The sequence below is a fragment of the Sturnira hondurensis genome, unplaced genomic scaffold, assembly GCF_014824575.4.
Source record: "Sturnira hondurensis isolate 20B ecotype Veracruz unplaced genomic scaffold, ASM1482457v3 Scaffold0009322, whole genome shotgun sequence".
NCBI classification, from domain to species: domain Eukaryota; kingdom Metazoa; phylum Chordata; class Mammalia; order Chiroptera; family Phyllostomidae; genus Sturnira; species Sturnira hondurensis.
This window is the reverse complement of record NW_028081953.1, coordinates 18,000-35,421: the sequence shown is the minus strand read 5'-3', so window position 1 is coordinate 35,421 and position 17,422 is coordinate 18,000. Positions and strand designations below refer to the sequence as shown.

Here is a 17,422-nt window from a genome sequence, read left to right as displayed (position 1 = left end):
AAGAATGAAATATCTAAGAATAAACCTAACCAAAGATGTAAATGACCTGTACTCAGAAGACTATAAGATGCTGAAGAAAGAAATTGAAGAAGATACAAATAAGTGGAAACACATACCATATTCATGGATAGGAAGAATTAACATCGTTAAAATGTCCATACTACCCAAAGCAATGTATAGATTCAATGCAATTTCTATCAAGATGCCAATGATGTAGTTCACAGAACTAGAACAAATATTTCAAAAATGTACATGGAGCCACAAAAAGCCCTGTATAGAAACAGCAAAACTGAAAAAGAAGAACAAAGTTGGAGGAATCCTGCTACCTAATATCAAACTATACTAGAAGGCCATAGTAATCAAAACAGCATGGTACTGGCATAAAACCAGACATGTAGATCAATGGAACAAAATAGAAAGCCCACAGTTATACCTGAACCTTTATAATAAATTAATATTCGACAGAGGGAGCAAGCACATACAATGGGTTAAAGGTAGTCTCTTCAATAAATGGCATTGGGAAAATTGGACAGACACATGCAAAAAAATGAAACTAGACCACCTTCTAACACCACACATGAGAACAAATTCAAAATGAATCAAAGACCTAAATGTTAGACCTGAAACAATAAAAATCCTAGAGGAAAACATAGGCAACAAAATTTCAGATGTTGCTCATAGAAATTTTTTATTGGATATATCTCCCCAGAGAAGGGAAATAAAACAAAACAAACAAACAAAAACACACAGGACTACACCAAACTAAAAAGGTTTTGCACAGCAAAGAAAAACATCAATAAAATAAAAAGACAACCCACAGAATGGGAAAACATATTTGCTGATACATCTGATAAGGGGCTAATATCCAAAATTTATAAAGTACTTACAAAACTCAAAGCTGTAAAAACAAACAAACAACCCAATTAAAAATGGGCAAAGGATCTAAATAGACACTTCTCCAAAGAGGACATACAGATGGCCAATAGATACATGAAAAGATGCTTAATATCACTAATCATCAAAGAAATGAAAATTAAAACCACAGTAGATACCATCTCACACCTGTCAGAACATCTATCATCAATAAATCAACAAACAACAGGTGCTGGCGAGGATGTGGACAAAGGGGAACTCTTTCGCACTGTTGGCGGGAATGCAGATTGGTGCAGCCAATGTGGAAAGCAGTATAAAGATACCTCAAAAAATTAAAAAATTGCTCTACTTTTTGACCCAGCAATCTAACTTCTGGGAATAAATCTGAAGGAACCCAAAACACTAATTTGAAACAACATAAGCACTCCTATGTTCATTGCAGTGTTATTTACAAATGCCAAGACATGCAAGCAGCACAAGTGTCCATCAGTAGGTGAGTGGATAAAACAACTACAGGACATTTACACAATAAAATACTACTTGGCCAAAACAAAAAAGAAAATTTTACCCTTTGCAACAGTATGATGGACTTGAGAACGTCATGCTCAGTGACATAAGCTAGTCGGAGGAATACAGATACCATATAATTTTGCTCAAATGGGGAATCTAAAGAACAAACCTACCTAACAAGTGAAACAGAGACAGACTCATAGATGGAGAACAGATGACAGCTTGAGTGGTCAGTGGGGAAGTTAGGGCCAGGAGGGACTGAGCAAAAGGGTAAAAGGACTCTTGGGTATGGACAACAGTGTGGTGATTGCTGGAGGCAGGGGAGGCTAAGGGGAAATATGATAAAGATTATGTTAAAATAAAGAAAGAAAAGAAAGTCTTTTTAAAGACCATGCAATAATACAGTGATATGGAATGCAACACCCCTGAAACAAAAGCCCTGGGAGATTATGAGAACAAGAGATAGGATCACAGGCATCTGTGTTTGCTAGTTGGCTTTACAGAAAAGAAAAGTTAAAGTTCTCATAAAATCCTGACATAAAGTCCTTTAACATCTTGGTTGTAAAGGTCCCTTCCTAAGTAAACTTCAACTGTCCCCCAGAGACTGGGACACAGGCACACCAAACACATCAAAATTCAAAGTTATGGGTCTGGACTATTGAGACACATATTCTCTGGGTCTTCACACTGGAGAGAAGCTTTTGAGGAGACTCATGTATATTTCAAAAGGGCAGAGAATGAATCCACCATTACCAAATTGCAATTGCAATTGCTAAAAAAAGTGTTTAAAAAAATAGAGGTCAGAGGCCTTTTATCAGAAAGACTCTTTCTAAAGCTTAGTGACTTTGAGAAAATATTAATGCCTCTTGGTAATGCCTCAAAACTATGTTTTTTCACTGTCAAGGGAACCACAAGTAAATCTCTTTCAGCCAAACCCCAGTTTGCATCTGTATTGGTTTCTGTAATTTATAAAAAAGGGGTTGTTACCAAGCAGACTAGGGCCATTCACATGATGCCTTGGTGTATGACCCAATAATTAATGCTGGAACGAACAGTTATTTATTTACAACATGCCAGCCTCTAGGAGAACTCCCACTCTGGGCTGTGTTCTCCCATGAGATCCAGCACTTCTCATGCTCTCCACCAGGCTACAAGCCAAAAGCATCCCCCAAAGTCCCCCATTTCCTTACCCGAAGCCAGCTGCATAAACAGTTTGCCCTTCACTCCACATCAGACTTGCCATCCTCTCACAGCGGTTCTTTTATTCAGGATCTGGGGTACACTGCCATGAGCCTCCGTGTAACAGTCCAAAAAAAGCATGTGCTGTGTCACACTGGATCCTGGTGAAACTCAGGAAAGACACACTTAAAAGTCCAGGTAAAATCCAAGTGCAACAGGACAGGATCTTGTAAGGAAGTCCTTTGCAGCTCTGAAGTCAGTTAGAGCTAGCTTGACCACAGCAGCAACCTCTCGTTTCTTACTAGTCCAGACTGCATGGCCTCCTTCCTCACTCTAAACTACATAGCTGCTTGCTTACTTTTGCCTTCTCACTGCTCCCTTTGAAACTGCATGGTCAACTCACTTTCTCCTTCCCAGCTGCATGACAGAGAGCTTAATGGCTGTGCTGCTTGAGTTTAAATCCTCACACCGTGCCTTCTTTGTAACCCCATTTCTGACTCTTTCCATGATTGGTTACAGTTTTCCAGGTCTCTGATATCTTGCCATTAATTGAGCTGCCATTCCCAGGCCAGTCAAGCATCGGCCTGTGATGCAGCAAACCGCCCCCTGCTTCTCACACTGGCGCTGTAACTAGGGAACCACTTCCCAACTTAACACATGTGCTGTAAGCTCCCAGGCTCAGTCACAAGCCAGGGTGTATTCAGAAAGCCACACTAGTCTCCCTTGCCTTGAGCGGGGGACACAGCTTTTTAACATAACTATGAAGCTAGCCAAGATGCCATAGTAATGAAAAATAACTCTTAAGGGCTGTCCTCTGCTTCTCCATCCCCCAAGTCAGGTTACTGGGGGTTTTCCTAGATCCTCAGGCACCCAAAGTTCTGAATCCTATTACCACGTCAGTTCTCAGCAATGTGTACACAATTGCAGAATAGCTGACTAGATCCAGGATCTAATCTCCCAGAAGTCTGTGTTTCTGGAGTTTCTCATGAGACATTACATTTCTCTCTGCAATCACCTTCTTTGGTCAATCATCTTTGACTTGTCCCTTCCCCTTCTTTCCACAATTATCCCCCTCCCTCCTCCCCTCTGGTCATTGTCATTCTGTTCCATGTCTCCATGCCTGTGGTTCTATTTTGCTTATTAGTTTACTTTGTTCATTAGATTCCTCTTATAGGTGAAATCATATGGTATTTGTCGTTCCCTAACTGGCTTATTTCACTTAGCATAATATTTTCCAGGTCCATTCGTGCTATCCAAAATGGAAGGAGTTCCTTCTTTCTTCTGCATTGTAGTGCTCCATTGTATAAATATACTACAATGTTTGGATCCGTTCATTTACTAGTAGGCACTTAGGCTGTCTCCAACACTTAGCTATTGTACATGGTGCTGCTATGAATGTAGGGGTGCATAGGTTCTTTGCATTTGGTGTGTCAGGATTCTTAGGATATATTCCCAGCAGTGGAATTGCTATCTCCAGTCTTATTTTTTCACAAACACACAAAAAACCATTTTGTTCCCCAAAAGACAAAAACCCCAAACCATGCCCAGAGATGTTGCTCCATTCTTTTCTGTCCTTCAGAGCACAAGGCTGCTAAACAGATGGCCCTCCAGTTCATGTTCCCTCAGTAGAGCCCATGCTTGTGAGGCCGGTACCGCCATCATGCCATGGTCGCTTCCCTTGCCAGGGGTACAGGACAAGCCGATGTCCCTCTCCCTTCCAGACCCTGGTGTCTAGAACAGAAACTCTGATTCTGGGGACAATGAGCGAGCACCAAGTCCCTGGGTAAGTGCAGGACTTAGCAACTCTGGGTCACTCCCTTAGAACAGAGCTCTGAATTAATTCCTTCCCCTGGCACCACATTTTAAAATGTCTAAAATGCTGAATTTTAGACTATGTGGATTTCATGTTAAAACAGTACATTTAAGAAAGAAGCCTGCACATTGCCCTGTATGAAGTGTGCACCTATGTGCCACAGGGAGTGTTTGTGAATCCCTACTTTTTCATGACCTCAGCATGTTCAGAATAATTTTGTTGGAGCAGAAGTAGAGTCATCCATTCATCCATGTGGCAAGACAGATACCATGATCACATTTTCCTTTCTTACTTATTCTCTGAACACTTACAACCTTTGTCCTGTGGCAGTTCTTGTGTAGTAGAAATGGGACCAGTTACAAGAACAACGAGTCTCATCCTGCCCGTCTCTTGGGAACTCAAGAACCCACAGGGCACATGACATGAGCACAGGAAAGTGCTCCTGGACATGTCACAGCACAAAGGAGAAGAGTCGGAGGTGGGAGCTCAGTGGGGGCCCACTGTGTCCCCCTGTGGAGGTTAGAATGATATTTCAGTGAAGTGGTTAATGAGATTAGTGGCAAAAAAACACAAGAATTTTTATGAAGAAGAGAGAGGGGGCATCCCAGGTGGAGTCCATACCTGCAGATACAGGAAGGCAAGGGCCAGTCTTGATGGACCAAGGGTCGTGGAAGTGCAGTAAATGTGGACGAGGAATGAGAGGAAGCAGGTGAGAAATGAGAGGAAAGTCATGGGGAGGTGAAATGAAACAGGCGGTGGCTTTTCTGAGAGTTGATGTGATTTGTGCATGACTTTCCTGTAGAGACTGGCCTGGAGGAGGCAGAAGGACTCAGGACATAGGGGAGCAGCTGAGAAGTCAATCTCACCGTGTGTCCATCACCCAGTGTGGCTCCTTTCTTGCTCATGTTTATGTGGACAGCAGCAGCTGGCCCCACTTGCTCTTTTGCTGTGTCCCTAACTGCATTGGCAAAGGAGCTGTCCAAGGTCCCTGAGTTGAGGGGCAGAGTGAGGACTGTCCAGAGCTTTCCTGGCTGGACAGAAGCTCTTGTAAATCTCATCCTTTCCTATTAATATTGTCCCCACTGTGGTCTCTCTTTTCCAGAAACATGGGTGGGGGTTGAGATAACTTAGACATAAGATTTTACCTGAGGGCCTCAGGAAAGAATGACACTGGAGTTTTAGGTGAATGTCTGCTAAGAGAAAAATTTCATGAGCAGGCAATAAACAAGTGAGAGAACAATCTCTTTACTCAGACCCTTGCCTGGTGATCACAGGAGGATCACAGACCTGTTCACTTTTCCTGAAAGTCCCCTGCTCCTTAAGAAAAAGGCCACAGAACCTGTAAATAAACCACAGGTCACAGAAGACAGAATAGGTATATTCAAATAATATGAAGTATCTCAAGTATTCACATTTACAGAAACAAATAAGATTGGTCACTACAGGGTAATCTTGGGATGAGGAAATAGGGTATTGATTTTAATAAGTGTAGAATTTTAGTTTTACTGATGAAAATGGCTAGATTTCTGCTTAACAAGAATGAGAATGTATTTACCATTACTCAATTGTCTTCTGGCTATTGGTTTGTGGTGGTAAATTTAATGTTATGGGTGTATAATATAATTAAAGACAAAAATTTTCAGGATAAAAGTTGAGTATTTATTGACAATGCAAATCCTTTAAGAAATATTCACATTCAGAACAAATATATTATGATAATGAGAAAAAGCTTTATTTACAGTTTAATAACATAAATGAGGAAAGAAATGTTGCTCAAATTTCACATCCAGCTCAAGAGTCTCACTTTCAACAGAACTAATGGGGTTGGATAGTTCACACTGGTAACTCCCAGAATCTTCTTTTTGGACAGGATCTATCATGAAGCTTCTCTGGTCCTGGGACAGCTTCATTCTCTCCATGAGCTATAGATTCATGCCACTGAACAATCAATGGGTAGATATCGCATTTGTATAGCAGGTCAAGACTGCGGTATTCTTAAACTGTGTGAATGTGATGTTGCCAGCTAGGAGGATGTGCAATCTCACAGGCTCTGTGGAGAAACAGAGAATGTGACCCATTGAGACTGGGCTTGAGACATGGATACACACCACTTCCTCAGAAATCTCAGCCACTCACAGCCCACAGTGAGCTGTGTACAGGTCATCAGAGTTGGTCCTGCCATTTGCAGAAGGACAATCATCTCAGTTCAGGTGACAATGTATGAGGAGAGAGCTGCACCTCCTTGCTGACCCCAGATAAGCCCAGGGTGATTCCATACTTGTTTCCTCAGACATCCTGGTAGTAGCAACACACAAAATCTGTTTTAGCCCATGTGTCCTTTAACCTCATTAGGTAGAATTTTTTTCTCATGAGCTTGTATTAATCTTTCCCTAGACCTTTTCTGGACTTCAAAAAATATCAGGTCCCACTCCTAATATACAATTTTATATGTCGGGGAAGGCAGGCTATCCATCTTTGTTCGTCTCTGGGACCAAGGGAATTTTACAGTAAGCAGGAAATCATGTGTGTATGATGTTGTTAAACAATTTATTAGACAGCAAAGATGGCCCAGGCCAGTCTTCACAACGTTAGACTTGGAGGATTTTCATCTAAAAGAATTCTCAACCTCCACAAGTTTTTGTTTCCTGGTCTGCTGATTTAATGTCATAGTGAAATAAATGTCTAGAGGGAAGTGGTCATGGTTTTAACAAAAGATAGAAACTGTACGAACAGACAAAAACTATTTACTATAATAAAAGCTATACCTGATGCCCACAGCTAACAAAATATGTCATAGAAAATCTCAAAAATGTTCACTAAGATCATAAAGAATAAAAGATGCTGCTTTTCCCACTTATTCAACATAGTACTGGAAATTTGACCAGGATATTTATGGAAGAAGATGACATAAGTTGTATCCAAGTTGGAAAGAATTAAAAAACTATATTTTGGAAAAAAATATATAATCTTATATGTAGAAAACTCTAAAGATTTCACCATGTACACACAAACTCTTAGAACTAATAACTGAGATGAAGTTTCAGGAAAACAATGAACACTCAACATCAATTCCTTTTCTTGTAACAACAATGAAAAAATTCATAATGGAATTAGGAAAGCAGTTCCCTTTACAATAGCATTGGAAAGACTAGAATACATAGCAATAACTTAGTTAATAAGGCAATAAAAATATACACTGAAAACTAATAAATATTTCTGAAAGAAAGTAAAATAGACACAAATCAATAGAAAGACATCCATTTTCATGGATGGAAAGACCACCAACTATTTACATATTTGATTCAATCCCTTTCACACTCCTAAGGACATTGTTGCAGAAATCGAATAATCCATCCTAAAATTCACTATAAATTTCAATAAATCTCAAATGGTTAAAACAATCTGAAAAAATAATGAAATTGCAAGTCTGCATTTCCTAATTTCAGAGCTTACTGCAGAGGTAAAATAATCAAAATAGTGTGGCACTGTCATGACAACTTCTGTTCACCAAACAACATAATCAAATGGTGTCGATGAAAAGGCCTAGAATATTCAATGGAGAAAAGACAGCCTATCCCACAAATGCTGTTGCACAGCAATACCACACCCAAACAAGTGATGGGATCGTTGTCCTATACTGTACACGAAATATAAGACAGATCAAATTCTAAAGGTTAGACCTAAAACTATTAAACATTTCATAAATAATATAGAAACAAGCATTATTGCATTAGACTTGGAAATTATTTTTTAAATATGTAACTAAGAACACAGGCAAAAGAGTGAGACAACTTGGATTTTGTCGAAATGAAAAATTTCTCTTCATCAGAGAACACAACAGAATGAAAGGTCAGTAACCTGTGAAATGGGAGAAAATATTTTGCAAATCATATACAGGATATAATGTTAATACCCCAAATATACAAACAAAACTCCTATATCTCAACAACTAAAGCAAATAGTCTGATTTAAAACAGTAAAATACATGAAATGACATTTCTCCAAAAAGATACATAAAAGGTCAATAAATAGAGAAGAGATGCTTAACCCCACTTTCCATTTTAAAAAACGAAAATCAAAACTCTCAAGGTTGAAGTTGTTGCTTCTGATGTTTGGCATGGTTAACTTTGCTCTTCAGGTAAGAAAAAGAAAATCACCCTGTGTGGTACCTTTGATATCTCCAAAACCTTCTTCAACCAGAGTTGAAACCTCTCACCTCACAGCCAGGTTGAGTTCTTAAAAGAACAAGGCAGGTCTGCATATCACAAGACAAATGCATGGGGGTCTGAGGGCTCAGAGAATGTATGGGCTCCAGCTCTGTGTCTGGGGGAAAGTACAGACTTTCTCAGGTGGCAGTTAGGTCTCAGGGTTTGGTTTCGGAGAAACACAGACTGTGAGTCAGAGATACCCCTGCACTTCTCCTGCTTCTTCACTGACCAGCTGACTGCCTGCCCAGCCAGAAGCCTTTCCTTCCAGCTGCACAGCCCTCCATCACCCACTGAGGCACCATTTTCCAGGGCATACCAGAGACTGGAGTTTGAGCAGAAATGACACAAAAGAGACCAGGAGCCTGTGGGTGGTAAGTTGACTACTCAGTCGCCTGAACTGAAAGGTATGTCAGTTTCTTCCAGGTGAGTGTGACTGAAATGAGCCAGTGGGCCAGCAAATGATAGAGCAGAATCTGAGAAATGATTTAGATAAGAGTAAAGGGGAATAAGAAGAAACTGACTATGGAAGCAGAAGAATGGACTCTGCCCTTGGTCATTAAGGTCATTCTGTCTCTGCTGAGGGCAGGTGAGGACATGTACAAATGCAAAATGTGTGACTGAGGGCAAGTCAGCAGCATGGAGTTGCTGAAATTCCAGCCCTTGTGAGCCATTCGCATTAGGTGGCTATGAGGTAGAAATTGGCATATGACTTAAAACTCTACCATCTGTGAAAATTACTGTTACTAACCAAGGCCTGAGACCAACTGCAGAAAGGGCTTTTCATTTGAAAGCAAAACAGGATCTGAGATATGGGTCTCAGTCCCTGGAAGGACAGAGAGCCTGTCTCCTGTGTCCAGAATTTCCAGGACTCTGCATCCAGGTTCCAGGCTCTGAAGTGGGTTTTGGATCATTCATTCATTCACCATTTATTTCTTCCTCATTCATCAACAGCAACTGAGTGCTACTTATTGGTCCCTGAGCTGGTTTCAGGGGTAGAGTGGGAGTGAGAGGCCAAGTCCTTTCCTCTGTGTCTGGTGGAAGTGACTACCACAACAAGCAACAAATAGGTAAGTGATCTGAAGTCCAGAGCAGGAAGGTGTTGATCAACTCCCTGTGTTAGAGGCCCAGGTGTTCTCTGCTGACTCTGATTTTTACTGCAGGTTATTTGGTTCTAGAGTAAAAACAGATTATTTCTCCATTTCCTTTCACTCCCAAGAACAGAATGTATTCCTCTGAGATGAGGACACCTAAGGAAAAAGGATCTGAGCCAAAGATTGAAAAATCCACAGACTCCTCCTAAGGCCCCAGGGTTGGGGAGAAGATGAAGAAGCTATGGCTACAGACAGACCTCAGGTGGCTCTAATCACCTGCTCATGGTCTGTGTGACTCTGATTTAGTGAGTGCATGTCCCTGTTTCTCAGTTTATTCTCATTGGAGGAGGATGAATATCTGGCTGCCAGGTTGTCAATATGTTAACTATAATATATTGGCAGTTTCTGGCCTAAATCCTGGAATAGAAGACCTGTCCAAATCAGAGTCATCTGTTGTTGATCGAGTGTGAGAAAGGATCCCCTGGGCTGATCCCACCTGGTGAGGAGCTGCCAGAAGCATTTTTTCTCACTTTCCTTCTAGGAATGTGAATTTTTTCTGAACCTGAACTTTGCTAAGTCCTCCTGGACAGTTGGCTAATACCCAAGGACATTGTCCAACTGGGCTCTCCACACACAGTCTCAGGTGATAGACTAAACCCCATTTTTGCCAAGACGTGGCTTTTGGGCCTCAGCTCCAACTGGTGACCAGCTCAGGAGCCTTGTGACTTTGGGCACCTGTCAAACTATTGCCCAATTAGCCTTTCCAATTTGCAAAACCCAACCTGACTCATGCTCCACAAGGTCCCTCAAGACCCCTGGAATAGGGTACGGGAAAGGGACTCTCATGTGGAGCTCTGTAAGAATCACAGGGGGTTTCCCAGACGAGGCTTCGACAGACGCCTGCAGGGTCATTCTCAGAGTCATGGAAAATTGTTCTGGGGCTGCACGGAGACTGACCTCCTTCTGCTGAGTGACTCTCATCAGACTGCTCTTCTGGCTGCAGTGACTGTCTGCAGGGCTGGACACTTGGGAGCGGAACTGAGATTCTAGGAAGTTTGTGTACACTGTGTGTCTATCAACACAGAGTGTAGGCAAACTAATCACCAAAACACAATCTGGGACGAAACACAGAGGAAAGTGGAGGAAGAGTCCTGGGCTGTCAGTCCCGGGTGGGGAGTAGAATTCATACCACTTGACCCCCAGACGTCAGAGAGCAATCACTCACCATATACTTCAAGCCATCCGAATGCTATTTCTTTTCTAAAACCTCGAATGTAGACCTCAGCGGTATAGAATCCTGTGTCACTTTTGGTAACCTTCCTCAACAGCAGGGATCCATCGTAGTGTATCTCCTCTCGGCTGCTGTGTGCCCATCCTTTACTGAAATATCTCTGGGTTATTGAATAAGATGCAATCTTATTAGAAAGGTTTACCCCTTTCCCCCTGTACCACTTGAAGCCTATAAAATTGAAAGGCTTATTGCGGAGATGGAGAAGCACATCCTCCCCCTCAGCAGCACTGGTCGACACAATGGACAGCTGGGTGGTGGTGGGCAGGCTCCACATGGTTAACAGGAAGACTGGAAAAGAAGAAAGAAATTGATCAATGTTTGCATCTACGTGTCAGGATGGTAACATGAGACTTGTACCCCAAGCAGGTCTCTTCATCTCTCAGCCTTAGTCTACATGTGCCTGTGTGTCTCCCACGGTCAAGTCAAGCCCCATGGCTACCATTCCTTCAGCACCCCTCAACCTGTTACATTTCCTGTGTCCAGTCCTCTTCTCCAGGTGTTTATCTGGCTCGCCCCATGTGCTCAGACCCATGCTGACACTCAGAGTGTCTTTGAAAGACACCTTCGCTGACCAACATCTTAACACTTTGCTGCCTCTTTGAGAAAAGACTCTGTCTTCACTTTCTGACCTACCTTTGCTCTGTTTCTTCATGGCATTTGGGGGTACCTGATATCTCATCTAGATCTTTCCCTGTCTCTCCTTCTCTCTTGCATAGAACACGAGCCCATGAGAGCAGGGCTTGCCAGACCTTGTAGCTCCAGTGACTGAAACAGGCTGCAAATACCTGTGGGTAAATGAATGAGTTTTCCCAGGTGCATTTGTCCATTTCTGAGGTTAGTCATTTTCCTGCCTCTCACCACTTCCAGATATGAGATTTTCCTCTCACTGAGCCTCCTTCCTCATCCCACTCTGCTATTTTGTATTATACATACAAGTCCAAACAGAAGCCTTCCCTCTTTTCTCAGAACACTGGTCTCTTCAGCAGACCGCAGCCAGTCTCTGTGCCAGATCCTTAGTCTACCCCAAGAAATTGTCTCCTACTCACCAACCAGCAGGAGCCCTTGCAAGTGGACAAGTCCTCTGTGAGTAGAGACTGAAGGGGATCCCATGGTGTCTGATGTCTGCTCTGTGGCTGCCACTTTGAGAACAGTTTGAGGTTCTGTAAGGCTCTCAGGCAGGCCTGTTCAGAATGGTGGGATCTGATGTGTGTTCTACCTGTACACTGGGCTTTATTTTTTGTCATGTGACTGGAGGCGGAGTCTGTGCCCAGGACCCGCCCACTGCCTGTCCTCATTTTTGCCACTCCTGTCCTTTCTTATCAGTTTACTGTCATTCTCAGATTTAGTTCCCTGGGAACTGTTGAAGCCTCTGAACACCACACACGCAGTCACACACGCATACACCTACACACAAACACGGAAGCACACACTCACAAACTCTGGTAAACCACTCAGTAGCCTGTGGTGTCTGGGTTTCACTCATTCCCCACAGTCTCCTTTTCATAGCTTTCTCTCTCTCACACACACACGTTTGGCTTTTCCCTCCAGAGCAAGAGTTCTTGGCTAACTCAGGATAAAACCTGTCATAGGGATGTCATCCCTGCACTGTATTAGGTCACCTGAAAAACTGTAAACATTGTCGTGCCCTGGTGACACCTTCACCAAACTGCTTCAGCAGCTGTCCAGCTAAGGTGAGGTTCATTCAGAATGAGATCCCTTGAAGGTAGAGCCACTGCTCCTGCTCTCCTGTGCACAGGGGAAGTCTCCAGGTCCTGTGAACCTGCAGGTGCTGACCTGGCAGGGCTGCAGTGGGCCTCAGTCTCTGTAACTAACAAGCTCTCAGGAGATGTTCATCTTATTGGCTTGTAAGGTACACTTGCAATAGCAGGGCTGAGGCGGTCACGTGTACCCCTCAGAAGATGACCCACTCACTGCAGCACTGGCCTCTGCTGTGTGTCTAGCTTGGGTCTGTCAGCAACACACAGAGAGCCCCAGGTTTGTCTCCAAATAGGGACTATTTCTGTTTGTGACACAGAAGCACAGCTGGGCACCGGGTCTTTCCCATGTTCTCAGATGCTCTGAGAAGGTTTTATTTCCTCCCAGCAGGAAGGTCACAGAGATGACTCTGAGGGAGAGAAAGGGGCAGGCATGGTGACAATTGGAGGGAGTCCCTTCCTTTATCTCAGGCTGTCGACTGGCTTTTGCTTCCTGGGACAAAGACCAAAAACCATTAGTCTCAGCTGGACCTGCAGTGTGAAGTGGGGCATGTCCCGCATGTCCCAGGAAGAAAGGACTGTGGTGAAAGGTCAGGTGCCTTGGGCTTCCTGGTCTTGGAGGGACTGGTTCAGGTAGACCATTCTTCTCCAGGTCTGTTTCTTGGGCCTGCCCTTGTGCTCCCTGGCTGCTGGGACAACCTCTGAGTTATCCCTGGGAAGATTTCTAGTGGTCACCTCGCCTTGCCCATGGGTGATGCCAGGCACGGAGTGGAGAGCAACACAGAAACCCCTGAGAGAGGAGGTGCTCCCAGGCCCTGTCAAAGTAAGAAAATGCTCAGACCTGTGAAGCAATTTAGTGAGTGTATCTGAGCGATACTGACCTCATATGCCTCAAAGCATCAAAATGTGCAAAGAATGGCAGTTTTGCAGCTTACTTTATACGTTATAGTCAAAGGGGGAAGTGAAAAGTGGCATGCAATCCATTAAGAGGTAAAAGGAAGCATAGTAGAGGAACCTCTAGCATTAGGTGACAGTCTACATGGAGATGCACATACTTATTTTCCATGTGGGTGAGCACAGAACAGTTAACATCTACAGGGCACAGAGGGAAGTGCAGGGGACCCAGTGAAATGAAGGGTTTGGGGTCTCATACACTGGTCCCAGAGTCGGTGCCTTTCAAATGTCCAGCACAGAAACTCACTTTGATGTGTCAACGTTATGCTCTTTAAGATGCCTAAAAACAGGGGTCAGGGCTCACAAAAGATTAAGACTGACCTTTGCTAAGCAAGGTGTTGGCCTGGGGTGTGACAACTTGCCATCACCTGCTCAGTGAGACATTTCTGACCAGAATAGTTTGTAAGGTTACTTTGGTCACTGATCTTTCAGGCCTGTCTTGTGGGCCCCTGAGCTTGTCAGGGTTACCGCACAGCCCCTTCTTGTTAACAGTCTCTCGAGGCAGCAGGTGGGACAGAGCAGGCTGGAGAGAGGGCCCCAGAAATGCCTTTTGAAGCAGGGGATGAAAATCAGTCTACTTATTCATTGTCTTAGCCACAGCCAGGTTAATGTGTGAGTTCCCTGTGTGTCCTGTGTTGCTTAATATTGCCCCCTAAAGGGCAAGAGTAGACCTGCAACCAGTGTCAGGTGCAGCACCAAGATGCTGACCAGTGCAGGGGGAGCCCAGTAAGAGCACAGAAATTGTACAGAACAGTATGAATCCATTGTCAGAAGAATTGTCTCACCAGGGGGATGTGTTGCTTCAGACAGAGCTTTCTGCTTTCACGACTTCAAAAAGAGGGCCTGGGGAGCACTCCTCGAAGGCTTTTGGGAGAGGGTGTTGGCCAGGAGGGCTGAGTCCCAAAAGCTGCTGTCCTTCCTCTCTCACTGCACTGGGGTGTTGCATGTAAGTCATCTGTGTCCCTGTCTGCCATCTCTTCTAGGCCTCCTCCCAGGGCCCAGCAGCTGGAACATATTCACACAAAGACTCAATCCGGGTACTCTGCGGGTTCTGTTAGGGGAAGGGAGGAATTCCTGGGACACTCAGCCCGTATGAGATGGAAGCAACCACTTATTCGGGGTTCCCCTGTCCCATTCTGTGCAAGAAGTTTCCTTGTTCCCCTGGACATCATGATGTGGTGAAATGTCTTCAGAAGCAACAGGCAGATGCCTCACATACCAGGGACTGTGGGCATAAAAGGTCATCCCCTGATTCCTTTAAGGTCAGGGTGTGCCCTTTCCTACCCTGGCAGTAACTTTACCAGGGTTTGAGGATCCAGAGTTTCCTATCAGGGCAGGTATCTGTGAGAACATAAAGAACACAGGCCTGAGGTGATGAGCCAAAACCCACAAGGTGGGCATGTGGAAGGCTGTGATTTTCTGGAAATAAAAAGTGGCCCAACTCTTTGTGGGAGGAGTCAGAAATGGGATCACAAAGGGGCAGCACGGTGAGGATTTGCATTCAAAGGTGGCAGCCATGATCGGGCTTTTGACTACATGGCTTGAAAGAGACTAGAAGAGCTATGGGGGCTCTCTCTCTCTCTCTCTCTCTCCACCCCCTCTCTCACTTGGCCATGTGGCTTAGAAAGGAGAAGGAGAGTTTCTGCCACATAGGCTGCAGTAAGGGTCTAGGCCATGTACTGCTGCTGTGATCCTGTCTGCTCTAGCTGACTCTGGAGCTGCTAAAGACTTCTTTGCAAGATGCTGCCTTTCAGTCTTGGACTTCACCTCAACTATGAAGACTGTTGACTTTCCTGAGTTTCACCATGACCCAGAGTAACACAGGACATGCTTTTCTGGACTATTATGTGGAGGCTGATGGCAACATATTCCAGATCCTGCACAGATAAGAAAATGGGGAACTTTCTGGGTTTTTCGCTATACCCTGTTGGGGAGCAAGGGAAGGGCTTGGTCTTGTGGGAAAGGAGAGTTCCAAGTGGAGGTGCTCTGAGCCCCACAAAGGTCGGAATGTTGTAAATAAAGATCTGCTCATTTACAGATTTGGCATTCTCTGTGGCACAGTTACAATTTGAGGTTTTAAACTCGTGCTCTGTGTGGACTGCTCAGTTATGATGTGAGATTTTATGATCTGATTCATTTCTCCCCTGACATCACCCTCTCTCTATGGGATTGTGGTTATTAGAATCCAGAGGTCTTCCTGTTTGTAGACAACCGAGAGTTCTGCAACCCATTTTGGGGTTGTGTTGGTGATGTTAATTTAAGAGCAGGAAACAGATCTAGCCATCTTGTGCTTAGCAGGATACATTCTTATTTCAAAATATATTATCTCTTGCAACAAATGTTACTGACAATTTTTTATTTTTTTCAATCACTCATGCCAGATTGTTTTTAAAATTTATTTCTTAATGAGATATCATAACAGTCAGTTGTGGAAACAAAAGATATTTTTCTCTAACCTTTTGAATTCCTCTAGCTGAGCTAAAATTAACATTAACAGAAAAGAATGCAAAAATTCTATTATATGGTTGAATATTATGGAAAGATAAATTAGAGGCCAAACAGTATTCGGTAATTGAGGCTTATATGCCATTGTGAAGCTACAAAAACAATAATAACTTTTGTAGTTTGAGGCTTCAAAATGCAAAAAAAAAAAACCCATTTGCATGACAATTCCAAAGCAAATGTTTGTTAAATCATTTTTTTCTCAGCATCTTTATGTGAATGCTTCTCCTGAGCTGGCTTTACTTAAACGCATTCTAGGCAGTTAAGAAGAGAGGCCCAAGGGTTTTTTCTGATCCTTCTGTTTCCCAAGTACAAGATGAAAATCAATATCCTGAAAGGCAAACCTGGGGCAGCAACTCTGTTTCCCTTCACAGCAGAGCCATGGCTCTGAGGCTGGTTTATCGAGTCTACCTGAACACTCAGTTCTAGTACACCTAGTCGTGTAATTAAATTCACTGAATGCCTAAATCATCACCACACCAGGCGAGATAGTGAACCATTGCTTTATCAATGGAAGTATATTGAACTCTAGCTTCTTTGTGTTGCTGTTGTTGAGCACATGTCTTTTCATGTGCTATTTTTTCCTTAAGATTTTTAAAGTTATAATTGAACTATTCTTTATTTTTAAATGATTTTATTGTGTTTTTTCCATTACCATTCAGTCCCCTTACACACACCCTGCCATCCCCACACTGTTGTCCATGTCTGTGAGTCCTTTTTCCATTTTGCTAATCCCCCCACCATTTATCCTACCCCCTTTAGCTGTCATCTGGCTCTCTATCTTGAGTCTATCTCTATTTTGCTTGTTAGTTTAGTTTGCCCATTAGGTTCCACATATGAGTGAAATGATATGGGAAAAAAGTTCAAATAAACACTATGAGTTCACACTTCAAGGAACTTGAAAAGGAACAATAAACAAAGCCCAAAGTGAACAGAAGGGAGGAAATAATTCAGAGCAGAGCAGAAATAGATGAAATAGAGTCTTAAAAAATTATACCAAAGATCAATGAATCCAAGAGCTAGTTCTTTGAAAAGATAAACAAGATTGACAAACCTTTAAGAAGAAAAGAGGAAGGACCCAGATAAATAAAATCAGAAATGAAGGAAGAGAAGTTACAACTGACACCAAAGAAGTACGAAAAATAGTAGGAAAATATTATGAACAATTATATGCCAACAAACCAGACAGCCTGCAAGAAATGGATAAATTCCTAGAAACATAAAATCTTCCAAAGTCAATCAGGAAAAAATAAATCAAGATGAATCAGAGAATCTGAATACACANA

At 43.0% G+C, this 17,422-nt stretch overlaps 1 protein-coding gene across 1 annotated transcript; it reads right to left on the bottom strand.

Annotated features, from left to right (window-relative positions):
• Positions 1-5,643: 5,643 nt before the first annotated feature.
• On the bottom strand, positions 5,644-12,134 carry LOC118994461 (carcinoembryonic antigen-related cell adhesion molecule 21-like). The gene is given in 4 exon segments (XM_037057098.1): positions 5,644-5,714; positions 6,180-6,425; positions 10,900-11,253; positions 12,012-12,134. Coding segments are annotated over 4 exon segments (735 nt in total). The 5' UTR covers positions 12,076-12,134.
• Between the last annotated feature and the right edge of the window lie 5,288 nt (positions 12,135-17,422).